A 13705-nucleotide genomic window follows, 5' to 3' on the forward strand; every position below is an offset into this window, starting at 1 on the left:
ATGTTAAATATAATTTTAGTTCAGTGGATAGCTTTTAGTAGTCTCTTAGTCTCTTAGTACTTCAAAGCAGTTTTACTCAGAAAATGACTTCATGACTACTGAAGGTATAATGTACTACTTACCGTTTTTAAGTTCTTGCTTGTTAATCAAACAAGATACATATCCACACGTCATGCAAAATCAAGTGTCTGCTGGCATATGGGATTATAAGATCTTTTTGTTTGTTTTAACTTTGCTGGAAAAAGTTGTTGAGCACAGGATCTGTAAATCTGTGTTAGTTAAACATTGACAATGGTAAGTGATGGTATGAGTAGAGATTTCCTGTTGTAGTGTGAATGAAAACAATAGAAAACTTTTATCTGGATAAAGTAAGTGTGTAATGAACAAAGGGAAGAGGCTGAGATTAGTGTCAGTTTGGACTTATGGCATACATCGGACTGATGCTGAATGCCAATTAAAAAATAAAAGAAAAAAGGCAAATATAATGAAATCAAAGAAGAAAAATGTATATAAATTTGGCCTAGAATTATTTTGTCAAATGCAGAGACCAACAAGCCATTGAGTCAATGATTCAGGCTCAAAAGGGAACACATTACCTCCAGGAGGTGTCATTGAGAGACAAAAAGCACTAGTTTGTGCTCTTTTTCAACAGTTCATTATCTCTATGGTCGAGCGCTGTAACACAGGGCAGAACTTTGCGGTGACATTTTCGGTACGCCGGAAAAGAGGCAGAGTGATACCTCCTAGCTGTTTCCTCCTCTGTGCGGAAAGAATGGCTTGAGCACCTGGTCACACCTGCCAGGTTACTTCTTGCCCCACTGGCGAGAAAGTAGAGAGTAGTGAGCTCGCAACTTTGCGTGTAAAGTTTAGGTTTCGGTGATGTGACCGCAGTAAAAACAGGTACGTTAACGGCTAACTTTCAATATCGTTTTGTCGTAAATACAGAGCCGTTAAACAAGTTTTAGCTCCAGGGCTAGCTTGAAACTGCGTTCCTCTCTGCTCAGCTTTCATTAACTAACTGCACCACCTGTAATGCAGATAAAGGAGTTTAAAAGTAAAACCTTCACTCCTCACGACGAACTCTGGACCTTAACGTTGATAAACAAAGCTGTTTTTAAGTGTAAATCTGACCGTATTTACAGATCAGCTCGAGTCTCGTCCGTTAAATGGAAGCTGTTAACGTGTTAGCATGACAAAATGTGTCACTTGTAATGTGCTGGTGGTTATTTACTTATTTTTTAGCCAGAACTACTTTCATATTTAAATTTTTTAGGTTTAAAAGGCGTTTAAAAACTGGTTATGGTCGCCGGGGAAAAGACGTTTAAAACAGGTTCAAGAGTCAACTGAGAAAGCATTTCCTGTTGAAAAGACGTTAGAAATGGTGCTGCAGTCAACGTGAAAGACGTTTAAAGCAAACAATTTGAAGACGTTGATTAAACGTTCATGTTCAGACCACATTTTACCGAGATTTGGAGTCCTGGCTTTAAACTTTGATATTTTGATGTGAGTTTTGTAAAATGACGACATAAATCAGCCATTAATTACACATTTCCAGTGAAATATGGTCTAAACGTGATCGTTGAACGTCTTGTCACAGGTCATCATGGTCCCTTTTTAAACGCCTTTTCAACTGAAAAGTGTCCAGTTTTTGTTATGTTTTGTGTGGCATATCAATGTAGGACTTGTTAATACAGAAAAAGCATGACAGTGAGCGTAGGTGAGACAGGGACAACTGCAACGTCTGAAATTGTGTCCAATCACAGAGGAGACAGTCTTTCTGAATGTGGTCTGTGATCACATCTGGCTGTCTGACTGTAGATGGACAAACTGATGTCTCATACTTGTTTTCTGCCAAGATTTAGGAATGTCTCAAAGTGTCTTTTTCACCTACAGTATTGTCCTCCTGCCGTCTTAACCGTTAATATCTCTGATTTTTAATCTGATTGTTAAATACTGGCCATAAATCAATATATTTTTATCAGCTATTTTTGGTTTGTGATAGTCAGCTTGTGTTGAAACTCAGGTTCAAAAGCTGGTTGGTGCCATTACATTTTTACATATATTAATTGAAGGACATTTGTAACATCTCAAATTACAGCAGTCAGAATCGAGACAAAACCATTAGAAATTGTTCCTCTCTTTGTGAATTATATGATTAATTATACTCCTTTAATTAGACTGGAATTAATCGTTCAATGGATATTAAAGTGTTTTAAGTATATCTATTTTCTTGGGAGTTTATTGTAGTTCTTGGTATTTATATGAAGGTATTATTATATGCTGTTACAGTTGTCCTTGCATGAGGGGGCACATTACATTGAGCTTCTGTTGTTTTAATCAATACCGTGACTCCAACATTGCTTTTAATAACTTTTGAACACAGATACAAATGACCTACATAAAAACTGTGTCCAGTAGTTCAAGAGATTTTTGAGTGATGACAACAAAGCATGTCACGATAGCCCAGTTTCTCCAGACTGAGACACTGAGGAGAAGAAAATCTCTCCTGAAACCAGACTCAAAGACTCTTTTTTATCTCTGTTACAGACCCAGCCTTGGTTTATAGGCCTTCATCTCAGTCAGACTCAGACTTCCTTTAAAGCTGTCTCTGCTACTGTTGTTGCAGTCTGCTGTATGTAGTTGGACAGGCAAAGTCCATGTTCATTGCATGTGTTTTCAGAGAGCAGGAATGCAGCCATGTTTATATAGCGCGTTACTCACTTTATAGCTGAATTCGATCACTGTTTACTGTTAATAATTGGCCTTGCAGAAGCTGGGTTTGACATGCTTGGAAACTTCTCCAAATGCGTCTTTAACATTCAAAAATATAAGTGAACTTTAGTTTTAACTGAAGTGAGATTTTAGTCATTTGTGTAGCTGGTCTGAATGCAGTGTGTTCAGAAAGCACCACTCTGTCATCTGATCTGAACTGTAAAATATTCCCTCTGCGTATTTTACATATTGACATTACAGTTGGGGCTGTTAGTCTTGGAGAGACATTATTGTTAGTATTTTAAATTTCAGGAGGTAAAAGTTAAAACTGCCCCGGGGTTTGTGCAGTACTCATTTGTAGTTCTGTGCTTTGTATAACTTTGTTTTGTTGTCGTTGTTGAAGTCAGAACTGCGGTGCAAGTTTCCCCACACAGATGCTGAAACATAGAGTTGACTTGATAAGTCAATTAATGGAGCTAATCGTTATTTGCAGCCCTTTAACATGAATTTGGCGGTATTAACAGGGCTGAAATAAGGAGAAGGTGCCGTATTGTTATCTCCTTCAAATAAGTGGACATAAAGCATGATATCCTCAAAAATCTTCAGCATTCAACACTTAGATTAAGGGAACAGTGTATTTATAGTAAACTTCAAGTGGAATTTGCCTCCTTTTCTGACATGAACTCAGACTGACTGACAGCTGCACAGACTTGCTCTTTACACTGTGTTGGCCTGTCAGGGTGAGTCATGTAGGGCAACACACGATGAACAGTGAACTTTGATTTTTTTGCTGTGTGTGTGGAGCTGAAGGAAGACTTTTTCTCTCTTCACAGAAAAAAAATGGGTCCAAAAATGACTTAGCAACTGGAAGAAGCTTTGCTAATAGCCAAACCCTCGGCAGTGCAACAGGTATTGACTGAAGAGAGAGGAAATTACATTTAGAAGCTCCAGGATGTCTGGCCAAGGTGGTTTGATCTCAGAAGAGGTGGCACTTTTACCTGCTGGTCCAACTGCAGAGCCACAAACAGCCCCAAAAAAGCCACAAGATAGCAACAGCTTAGAGGGAAGAGAGGAGATTACAGATGAAGAAGAGGGCTCAAAGGAGGAGGAAGAGGAAATGACCAGCTCTGCTCTTCTGGAGCCCAGCACTCTGCCGTGGCCCGGAGACAAAGACAAGAGGCCTCAGACGGACAACGACGATGGAGTTTCGGAGGCTGAAGAGAGGGACACCGGGATCAGCGGAGGAAGCCAGGACCTGTCGGAGGAGCTGAGCCAAGCAGAGAGCGACAGAAAGAGCAAAGCCAAATGGAGGGAAAGCATGCCCGAGGGTGAGAGGTGGAGGGACGACGAGATTGAGGTGCAGCGGGGCGACAAAGGGGACGGCTCACTGGCAGATGATGAGGAAGAGGAGGGGGAGGAGGAAGATGAAGGACAGTCAAATTGGATCCCAGAGAAAGCAGGTCAAGGTTTCACTCCGCAAGTCACGATCGTGCGTCCGTCCGGCAAAGAGGTTCCCGAGGAGAGCAGGCTCTATGTAGAGAGGGCCGAGGAGAGGGAGCTGCAGACGGAGCCCGAACCAGAGAGACACTTTTACCCAGAGTGGACAGAAGAGGACGACAAGTACAGTGAGTATGAGACACAAACTGGACTTCACTGCATCTGAGCACACATCTGTTAAGAATTACACTAACAATAAGACACACTTCTGCCAGCAGTGAAGGAGTAACATCTAAGACAGGGGATGTGTTTGACCTGAGCAGCAACAGCCAATCACAGACATGGATTTACACTACATGTGCACATTGGCTGAAATAGAATCAAAAAGAAAACCAGACTGGAGAGGGAAAGACATTCAGAGGTTCATTAGAGAAATCATAACAAGGAGAATTTATTATTGACAAGATCAGACAAGATGGAGGCATGCAAAGTGACTGCCAGCAGAATGCACCCCTGATAAATGTAAACACACTAAAACAAAACACCACAAATGGCCAGAGGTAATAGATTGCAATATTTTAAACCTCAGCCATCGCTATTATTACTTTCTTTACTGATTCAGGTCCCAACGTGCACCCATTGATGAAAAACAAAAGCACAAAATCTTTTGTGTACATTTTAACATGAATTTAAGTAATGTTATTGTCTGCACATAATGTGTAGATGCGTAAAAGCTCACTTTAAGTCAAATATACCACACAAAACATGAGCATAATCAGATTCTCCATAGAAAACTAAATTTAGTTAGAAGCTGACATAGTTGGAAAAAAACAACCCTGGATAGACAATAACAACAAGCAACTACATTATTTTACCTTACTATTTTCATGCAGAAACAAAAAAGGTCTTGGGGAATAAAAGCTAGATTCCAGAGAAGTTGGGACGCGACCACCACTAATACAGGCCTGCTTTAATTGAAAAATCGCAGTATTGTCAGAAAAATCGCAATTTCATTTTCCTTAAACCATTCAGCCTTAACCATAACTACAGCTTTTGCACATTTTAATTAATATCACTTATTCTTATCATAACTGCTGCTACAGTACCCCAATGGACATTATAAGTTCCTGAATTAATTACCCACCTTCCAGACAGCAGTTTCCATTCACTCCACTGTGATATTAAAAGCAACTCATATGATCTTATTTGCCTAAGAATCGATTTAGTTTTAATCATTTTGCTCACATGTATTACAAATATGGTAATGCAGCTGAAAGTGAGGACTGTTGTGACAACTCTTCCCTGATGGTGCGTTCAAGAGCTTGTGGTAAACCCAAATTCCTAACAGTTTTTTTTTGTCCGTAATAACGTCTTGTTTTCAATAACACCTGTGTGTTTCCTGCTCTGAAAATTCACAATTCTGCTGAGAAAAAGGTCAGCTATTTAGACAATAATGTAAAATAAAAGTTGTTTTAAGCCTTTGTTAGTGAGAGATAAGAGGAAGCGAGGAGAGAGAGTGGTAGTGGGTGACAAGGTACTCAGAACGGGGCTGTCGTGGTTCATGATTAGTGCCGTAAACCCCTGAACCACCAGAGCGCCCCATACATCAGATTTCTTAATCCCCTAATCCTTTGTTAATAACTATTTAGTCATTTCCTGCCCAAATGTAAAGCTATTAAATCATATTAAGGCCAGTTTAAGTGAGATTATCATTTAGACAGATGCTACTTCATCACTCTGATATTAAATCTTAAATTTAGAAAAGAAGAGAGGACAGTCTTTATCAAATCATTTAGTATATTCGAAGCGATCATTTGATGAACTGGTCACATATCAGATTGCTGAGCACATTTTCGCTTGGTGAGTAAGTGAGTCACTGCACGCTGAGCCTCATAGCGCAGCATAATGATCTCTTCTCTCCTTAATCAGATATAATTACATGTCTTGAGATGAATCATGCCATGCCTTCATTCTCAGTCTCATCCTCTTTGTCTTGCTGTCACTGTCTGGTCCCAGCACAGAATTTTATTGACACTGATTTTCTGCACTTGATATTAAATAAGAATCACTTTGTGTCTGAAGTCCTTGTGCTTTCCCTCCTCAGTCCTGTGTGAGCATCTGTGCAGTGACAAACTGAAGGTGATTCTGGCGCTGGTGGCTGCAGGGGTCCTTTTCCCGCTCCTGGTGTGGGGAGGCTACGCCCTTCTTCCCTTTGACTCGCCGCTGCTGGAGAGCGCCCCCCTCAGGGTGGTGTACACTCTACGCTGCTCCTTCTTCGCCATCATCCCCATCCTGCTTGGTAAGACCTTGTTATGTCTGTGAGTTAATGTAATGTAAATAGAACACTGTAAGCCATGAACGGTAAGCAGGTAACCTCGATCCTCGTGTCTCTGCAGGCGTGGTGGTGGAGGGTGTGGCCCGGCTGCGCTACAGCGCCCTGAAGCCCCTCTATCAGAGCAAACTGGTGAACAGAGAGGTGGCGGTGCACTGGCACTACGTCAATGAGTCGCTGGCCCTCTTCCTCTTCTTCTTCCTGCAGCTTGCTGTCATGGCAACCTACATCAGCCAGGACCTGGTGAAGCTGGTGCCACTGCTCACCATCATATTTGCTTTCGGCAGGTACGTGTGTTCACTGTCACACGCTGTTGAATGTTGTGTGAGGGGACTGTGAGGCCGAGCAGTTCAAAGCTTCATTCATAATGTTGAAAAGTCCAGCTTCCTTTTTAGATTTTAAACTTAATCAGAGAAGATGTAAATACTTTCAGTCTCAGTGGAAAAACAGATTGTTTTCATTTGGCTTTTGAAAAGCCAATAATGTGAATGAGACCTAACAGGACTGATAGTCTGCAGCTGTGCTGGTTATCAAGCAGCTGGATTTCTGAAACACACCAACACGACACTGTCAGACTCAGCTGTACAGCACACAATGAAATTACATGAAATTACAGAGGATTACGACAAATCCCCAGTTTAACCAGCATATCTGAATCAGCGACTGTGAACAAATGTAGGTGAATGTTTAACTTATTAACCACACTCTGACTGTTAATGGCCTTTGTATTTAAAGAGCTACTTCCTGTTACAGCTTTGATTTGTTCTACTCACTGTGGCCATGCAAAGGTTTCTAGCGCTGATGGACTGTTACATGATTTTGGATACAGTCGCATTTTCCCGCTCCAAATGAACTGGTTAAACTGGGGATGTGTTTTGAACCCGTCTGATTGCACAAGGTTGCATATCCATTTATATGCCAGAGTTCAAGTGTTTCTTTTCCTTTGTCTTTTCTATTCAGTAACACACTCTGTTGTACAAGCCGGAGGTCATTTTGCATTTCAGCATCAAGTTTCAGTTTCTGGCTACAGCAGGCTCTGAAGAAATACTCTCAGGCAGAATCAAATGCTCGATGAGGGAAAACTAGAACGCGTATAAAAGCATCTATTAAGTTATTAATCCAGATCCTTTGAGTCATCCAGCACACAAGAACAGATGAAAGGCAGCAAGGCGCTAAGCCGTCTAATGCTCCTGCCGAAAGGCTGTACGAGATGATGTGGGGAGTGATTGGATCTTTGTGTCATTATTTATCCAGATCAAGCTGATTGTAAATCTCCATCAGACAGAAACGAGGGATCTGAGTGCGAGTGCGTCCCTCTCATCTGCCTCTGGAACTTATTGTTGGTGTTGTTTTCTGCGCCGCAGGCTGATCTACTGGCTCTGCCTCTCTCTGGACAGCAGCATCAGGGGCCTCGGCTTCGGCCTCTCCTTCCTCCCCATCCTGGTCATGCTGGGCGCCAACCTGTACTACGTGTGCTCGTCGGTCGGACAGGGCGCTGTTTTCGACGTGGCACCGCCCACGACAGATCCTCCTCCGAGGCAGCGTTGGTGGGGTTAAAGGGCGACGTCCAAAAAAGGTGGTGAGGAGTTAAGAGACAAACAACTGTTTTGTTCTGGTGTCCTTTGAAGTTGTAATCCTTCAGATTTCAGGCGACACACATGGTTTTCATAGTAACAGCAAATGTGGCTTAATACTGCTTGAGCAGCTGTTTACAGTCAGAAATACAACAGAAGTACAACATTCAGTAGCTCACTTACTCCCTTTTAGCAGTCAGTGCTAACCGTGGTGATACATACGCTGCATTTCCTGTGGCTGTGTCACAATAAAAGCCAGGCGAGGGCTTTTAATGTGAGGCAGCAGTAGGAAGTATGTTCTTAATACAGCTGTCCCACAGTTTAAAGGGAGCAAACATTCTGCTGATATCAGAGATAAAACTGATACATGCATGAATCATTTCCTGTCTGTCCCTTGTCCTCATAAAGGCTGTCTAAGCCAAGTGCAGGAACAGCGGACTCTGCCACCACCAACACAAACCACTCTACAGAGAGGTCATCACAGAGGGAAATGCTGAACATTAGTATGAAAAATGGGGTTTGACTTCATGAAGATCTCAAGGATTACAACTTTTAGTATTTAATCCTTTCTTTTGTATCTTGAATCTTCCTCTCTGTTAAAAAAAAAAAACGCAGATGCCAACTACACAGTAGTTAAGACAGGAAGTAGAAAAAGTTTACGCTCACCAACAAAGCTCTTATCTGCATGCAACTGAAAACTGTAAACATCCTCCAATGCAAAGGTTTGAACAGTCTGCACCTTCTTTTCCTTTTGAGCTGATAAAATCCAGTTTCAGAAGAGTTTCAGTGAGTCATCCAGTGTTTGGATGTGAAACCTGAAACCTGACAGTTTAGGCACAGAGTCAGCTGAGCAGTGTCACAACCAAATATTTAAGGAAACTATTAGATTTTTTTATATGCATTCTTAACATTAAGTTGTTTTATGAGTTCTGTCCTTTGTGTTGTCACCGACTGCCATTAATGATAATCTGAAATCTTAATATTTATAACTGTTTGTTCTACGTATCAAAGGCTTTCTTTGTTGATAGCAGCATTAATCGTCGGGCTATTTGTCACTTTTCTTTATTTTTAAGGATGTTTCGTTCAGTGCCTGAGTGCACAATTACTTAAAGTAAATCTGATCAATATTTGGGACTTTGATTGAGTTCAATAAAGCTTCATTGACAAATATGATCCTCAACAGTGTGCAGCAGCTGATGATTTAGATCCAAATGACTTTTGTTGATTTATCTGTCCAGCCAAGAACAATAGTGAGTATAATTATAGTTCAGATGGCAAGTTGTAAATGTGTGTCCTCTGTGATCATGATTCATGAGGAACGACGCAGTTTCAGCAAGACCAAATAGTCGGTGCCCAAATTCAAAACCTGAAAAAATGTGGCCAGTCTTGAACCACAGCTGGCAAACTGCAGGTTTCCTTCCTGCAGGTGATGAAAGAAAGTGCAGCGTCACGGTTGAAGTTGGCAGAGGAGGAGAAACTCACACCAGAAAAACTAGTCAAAACAAAAAGACGGATATCCTTCAACTCTCTAACAGTCAAGTCACAGAGGGAGGATCTGTTCATGTTTCCTCACTGTCAGACAGGCTTATTTTTCAGAAACACAAAATATGGCTACATGATGGAGGTAAAACCACCCAAAAGCAAACTGTAAGTGCATCAGTAAAGGTAGTAATTAGCACTTGCGTAGTTTTAATTCTCAACACTCAGCACTGAATACTTTACTGTGGGTGAATGACCTCTGTCTTATTTAGCATTCGATGTGTGCTTGTGTGTACTCGCATCACTTGGTATCAAACCTTTAGGTGAGCTGACGCGTTACAACTTGTGTGAGAATTCCAGTGAGTTTGTTCTCTCGACCTGAACTAATGCTGCACTCGGATTAGAAAATGATATAATCCAGCACAGAGCTGCAGCCTCAAACCTCCTGCACCTGTCCACGCTGTGGTCGTACAAAGAGCATAAAGTTTAATTCTGAGCACAGTGTGAAATATGGAGAAACACTTTTACTGGAGGGATGAAAGCAGGTCCAAAATATATAAAAGTGAAAAAGAATACAGGAAGTTTCAAGTTTTCCATATTTTGTTATGTTTTAGACTTTTTTTTTTAATCAGGCTTCACACATTACTCTACAATGATGAGCAAAAACAGGTTTACTTGCAGAAATGTTTGCCCATTTCTGCAAGTATTCAGACCTTCACTTAGTACTTGGTTAAAGCACCTTTGGCAGCAACAACAGCCACAAATCTTCTTGGAAATGATCGGACAAACTTGGCACATTTCTTTTGAAGTTTCTCCCGTTCCTCTGAGCAGACTTGTTCGAGCTCAGCCAGGTTGTTTGGGGAGCGTCGGTGCAAAGCCACTTTCAGATCTCTGCAGAGATGCTGTATGTGGCTCTTTACTTCTTCCAGATAGGAAGGATGGAAGCTGTCGTGCACTTGGGCTTTTTACATGCTGCAGACTGTTCTTGTCCTTCTGCAGATCTGTGCCTTGACACAATCCTGTCTCTCAGGTCTACGACAATTACATTGAATGACTTCAGTCATTGATAGAAGCAGGATGCACCAGAGCTCAAGTGCTCCAACTGAGTGTCCTAACAAAGGATCTGAATTATGTAAGTGAGATATTTCAGTCTTTTATATTCAATACACACACTCAAAACCTGTTTTTGCTTTGTCATTAAGGAGTATTTGTGTGTATCCTGAAGAGAAAAAAAATGGAACTGAACCCATTTTAGGATGAGTGGGTCTGAAACAACAACGTGGAAAAAATAAACAGGCTGAAAACTTTTTACACGCACTGCATGACAAAGATCCATCCACCCAACAGTATATAAAGTAGTTAAAATTAGCACCACGAGTAAAATGCTTCTTACAGAGAAAGAATAATCAAATAATGTATAAGGCTGTAAACAACAATTATTTTTCTAGTCAGTTCATCTGGCCACTGTTTTCTTGAGACCTGGTTCATAAGATGTGAGAAATAATTACCGAAAAGCCCACCATGATCATCATCATCAGACCCAAACTGAAGTGATTTACTTTAATATTGCGATTAAGAAGCAGAAAATCATCACATTTGAGAAATTGGAACCAGAGAAATTTTGGAATTTTTGCTTTAAAAAAAGAACCTGAACCATTGATCGATTATCAAAACATTTGCCAATTAATGTTCTGTTGATCAACCAAATATCTGAGAACATTCACAGGATCGTTTTCTGCATCATGAGCACTTTTACTATTGATTCACGGACTTTAAACCAATCCTTCTCTTCCTCTGTTTTCAATGCAGGACTTTTCCTGCTAGTACTTTTCTCGTATTGCAGTAGCACTACTGTTACTCAAACACAAGATCCGAATGCTCATGAATGTTATTAAAAGCTAGAACAATAGAACACCAGAGAAACACAGAATATTAAAGTGAACGAAGGTGTTATTTTTGTCTCCAGTTCGTTAAATTGTTTAATCTCGGTGTCTCTGACGTCGTCGACTCGCTCGCTCAGTCGCTGCTCACCTCACAGGAGGTCATCAGCTAAATTTATCCGTCGAGTTATCGCCGAATGTGTGAAATGAAGCTTCATCGCACGCGTTTGTGACTGTGAAGATGAGCCGAGGATGAAGAGGGACAAAAAAAAGAGAGACAATAAACTGAAAGAGGAATTTGACTGATTTTTTTGGTGAATTTAGAAAGAGATTTTTGCTTTGTTGCCCAGTAAAAACAGTCAGTGGTTCACCTTTTTCATCATGATGACAGTTTAGAAAATAAACCAGACTCAAATTCATTTCACTCAGTTTGTCTATTTAATATATAAAATACGGTAAAACATACGCAAAAAGGGTAAGGTCTCAAGGGACTTGGATACTTTGGTACAACAAACACTTTTTTGTAAAAGCGGTATAGAATTTCAATAACATATCAGTGCATACTTTGTATATGAAAATATACACAAATTGTATATCATTCTCAAAAAAACAACAAAAAGAAATATTTTCTTTACAACAAAAACCCAAAGCAGACTAGCTCAACACAATATATTAGCTATAAATTTCATCTTTAGTATTTCATATGCTACATTATTCTGAGTTGTTTTAAAACCCATTTGTGATGCATGTCCTGTATCATTACTGTACGTAACATAAGTTTTGTTGTTACCTGTATCCCATGCATTTACATTTTTCAAATTTTATGAATTACTAATTTCAGTTGTTTCCCGTTTTTATAAATATATTCTATATCTTAATTAAAATTGCAGCATTTAACTGGTATTTCCTTCATTGCATTTGCTAATACCACAATAACTGATCGTGCAATTTTCAGCAAGTTGTTTAAAAAAAGGAAACCAGTGCTATATGTTTATGATAAGATAAAATAAGAGAGAAAGTAAAAACAGTTGACTATCCTACACAAAATAGCAATAAAATAAAAGCTCCATAATAATAATATCATCATAATAATAGACAATGGAACTGTCACCAGCACAAATTAATCCAAAAATAGTGAGATTCTAAAAAACATTGTACACAACAAGTAACAGGGGTGCAGGTTTTCATTTCTCATATACGTAGATTGTCTTGTGACTACACTGCTAGATTGGACAGAGAACCTTTTTGTACATGAACAAACCTGCGTGACGCAGGATGCTGAAGCCAATCGGTGTGGTGTCACATTTCAGTCAACCATCAGCGCCCACAAACACAGAGTTCACGAGGAAATTAGGTTTTTTTTTTTTCTTTTTTTTTCTAAAATGGAAATGACTGCGTGGTAAAAGCGGGAGCTCGTTGGTTCTGTCTGGAGGCTGGTAGCGCTCGTTGCATCTTTAACAGGAACAGTTCAAGTTTTTCAGATAAACAATTATTCGCCGTCTTTCATGTCAGCCTGCAGGCTGGATAATGAAGCACTGCCAGCTGTTTATCTTGACCCATGACCTCCTAATATTCGCAGAAGGGTAGTGGACTGAAATGTGCATTAATGCACATTTTGCAGATTTTCTGGAAATTCATCTAAAATTGACATAAGTGCGATGTTAGCGTTGAGTTACAGAGGTGCATGGTAGGCACAGCTTCCTGCTAAGCTAACAGGCTGCTGAGTATCAATCTTATCTTACTCTAGGTTTGACAGCGAACTTCCCAAAATGCTGAACTATTCCTTTAAAGGTTTAAGAGGCAAATTTTCTCCAACATGAGTTTATTGAATGTGTTGGATGTCAAATTGTTTACCAGGGAGCTGACAGAAGAAAACAGTACAAACCTGAAATTAGCAGTGTGAAAAGCTTCCCACCACACCGTCACACGAGGGACGGAAAAATCACCCGGTCATTAAAAACATCAACAACACTGGCGCGAAAATGTCACACAGCACGCAGATTTTTTTTTTTTTTCTGGCCACAAACCCACAGTGCTGGTGTCAAACGCTGTTTTCACACTCTGCTGTGAGCCGTGACTGGTCGCACCAAACGGCATCATGTCATAAACGCAGCCGTGTCCACTTCACCTACACAGACTTAAAAGCGTAGGATTGTTTAAGTAGATAATAAACAGTCAATAACACCAGTCTGCACTTTGAGCATCGTCTCAAGGGAAAAAAAAAAGAGGAGAAACTTTCTACTTATAGGCTATAAACAACCTGTGAACACACACTCATACACAAACCTGAA

General features: G+C 40.3%; 1 protein-coding gene across 3 annotated transcripts in view; it reads left to right on the forward strand.

Moving 5' to 3' along the window:
* Positions 1–9227, forward strand: part of kmt2ba (lysine (K)-specific methyltransferase 2Ba) — an 86452-nt gene extending 77225 nt beyond the window's left edge. For all 3 annotated transcript variants that reach the window (XM_070984130.1, XM_070984131.1, XM_070984134.1), the window contains exons 32-35: positions 3795–4337; positions 6254–6448; positions 6546–6768; positions 7846–9227. In XM_070984130.1, the coding sequence (XP_070840231.1) occupies positions 3795–4337; positions 6254–6448; positions 6546–6768; positions 7846–8038 (1154 nt within the window). In that variant the 3' untranslated portion in view covers positions 8039–9227. The remainder of the gene's footprint in view (positions 1–3794; positions 4338–6253; positions 6449–6545; positions 6769–7845) is intronic.
* The last annotated feature ends 4478 nt before the right edge of the window (positions 9228–13705 follow it).

Source organism: Chaetodon trifascialis, chromosome 17, assembly GCF_039877785.1.
Source record: "Chaetodon trifascialis isolate fChaTrf1 chromosome 17, fChaTrf1.hap1, whole genome shotgun sequence".
NCBI lineage: Eukaryota > Metazoa > Chordata > Actinopteri > Chaetodontiformes > Chaetodontidae > Chaetodon > Chaetodon trifascialis.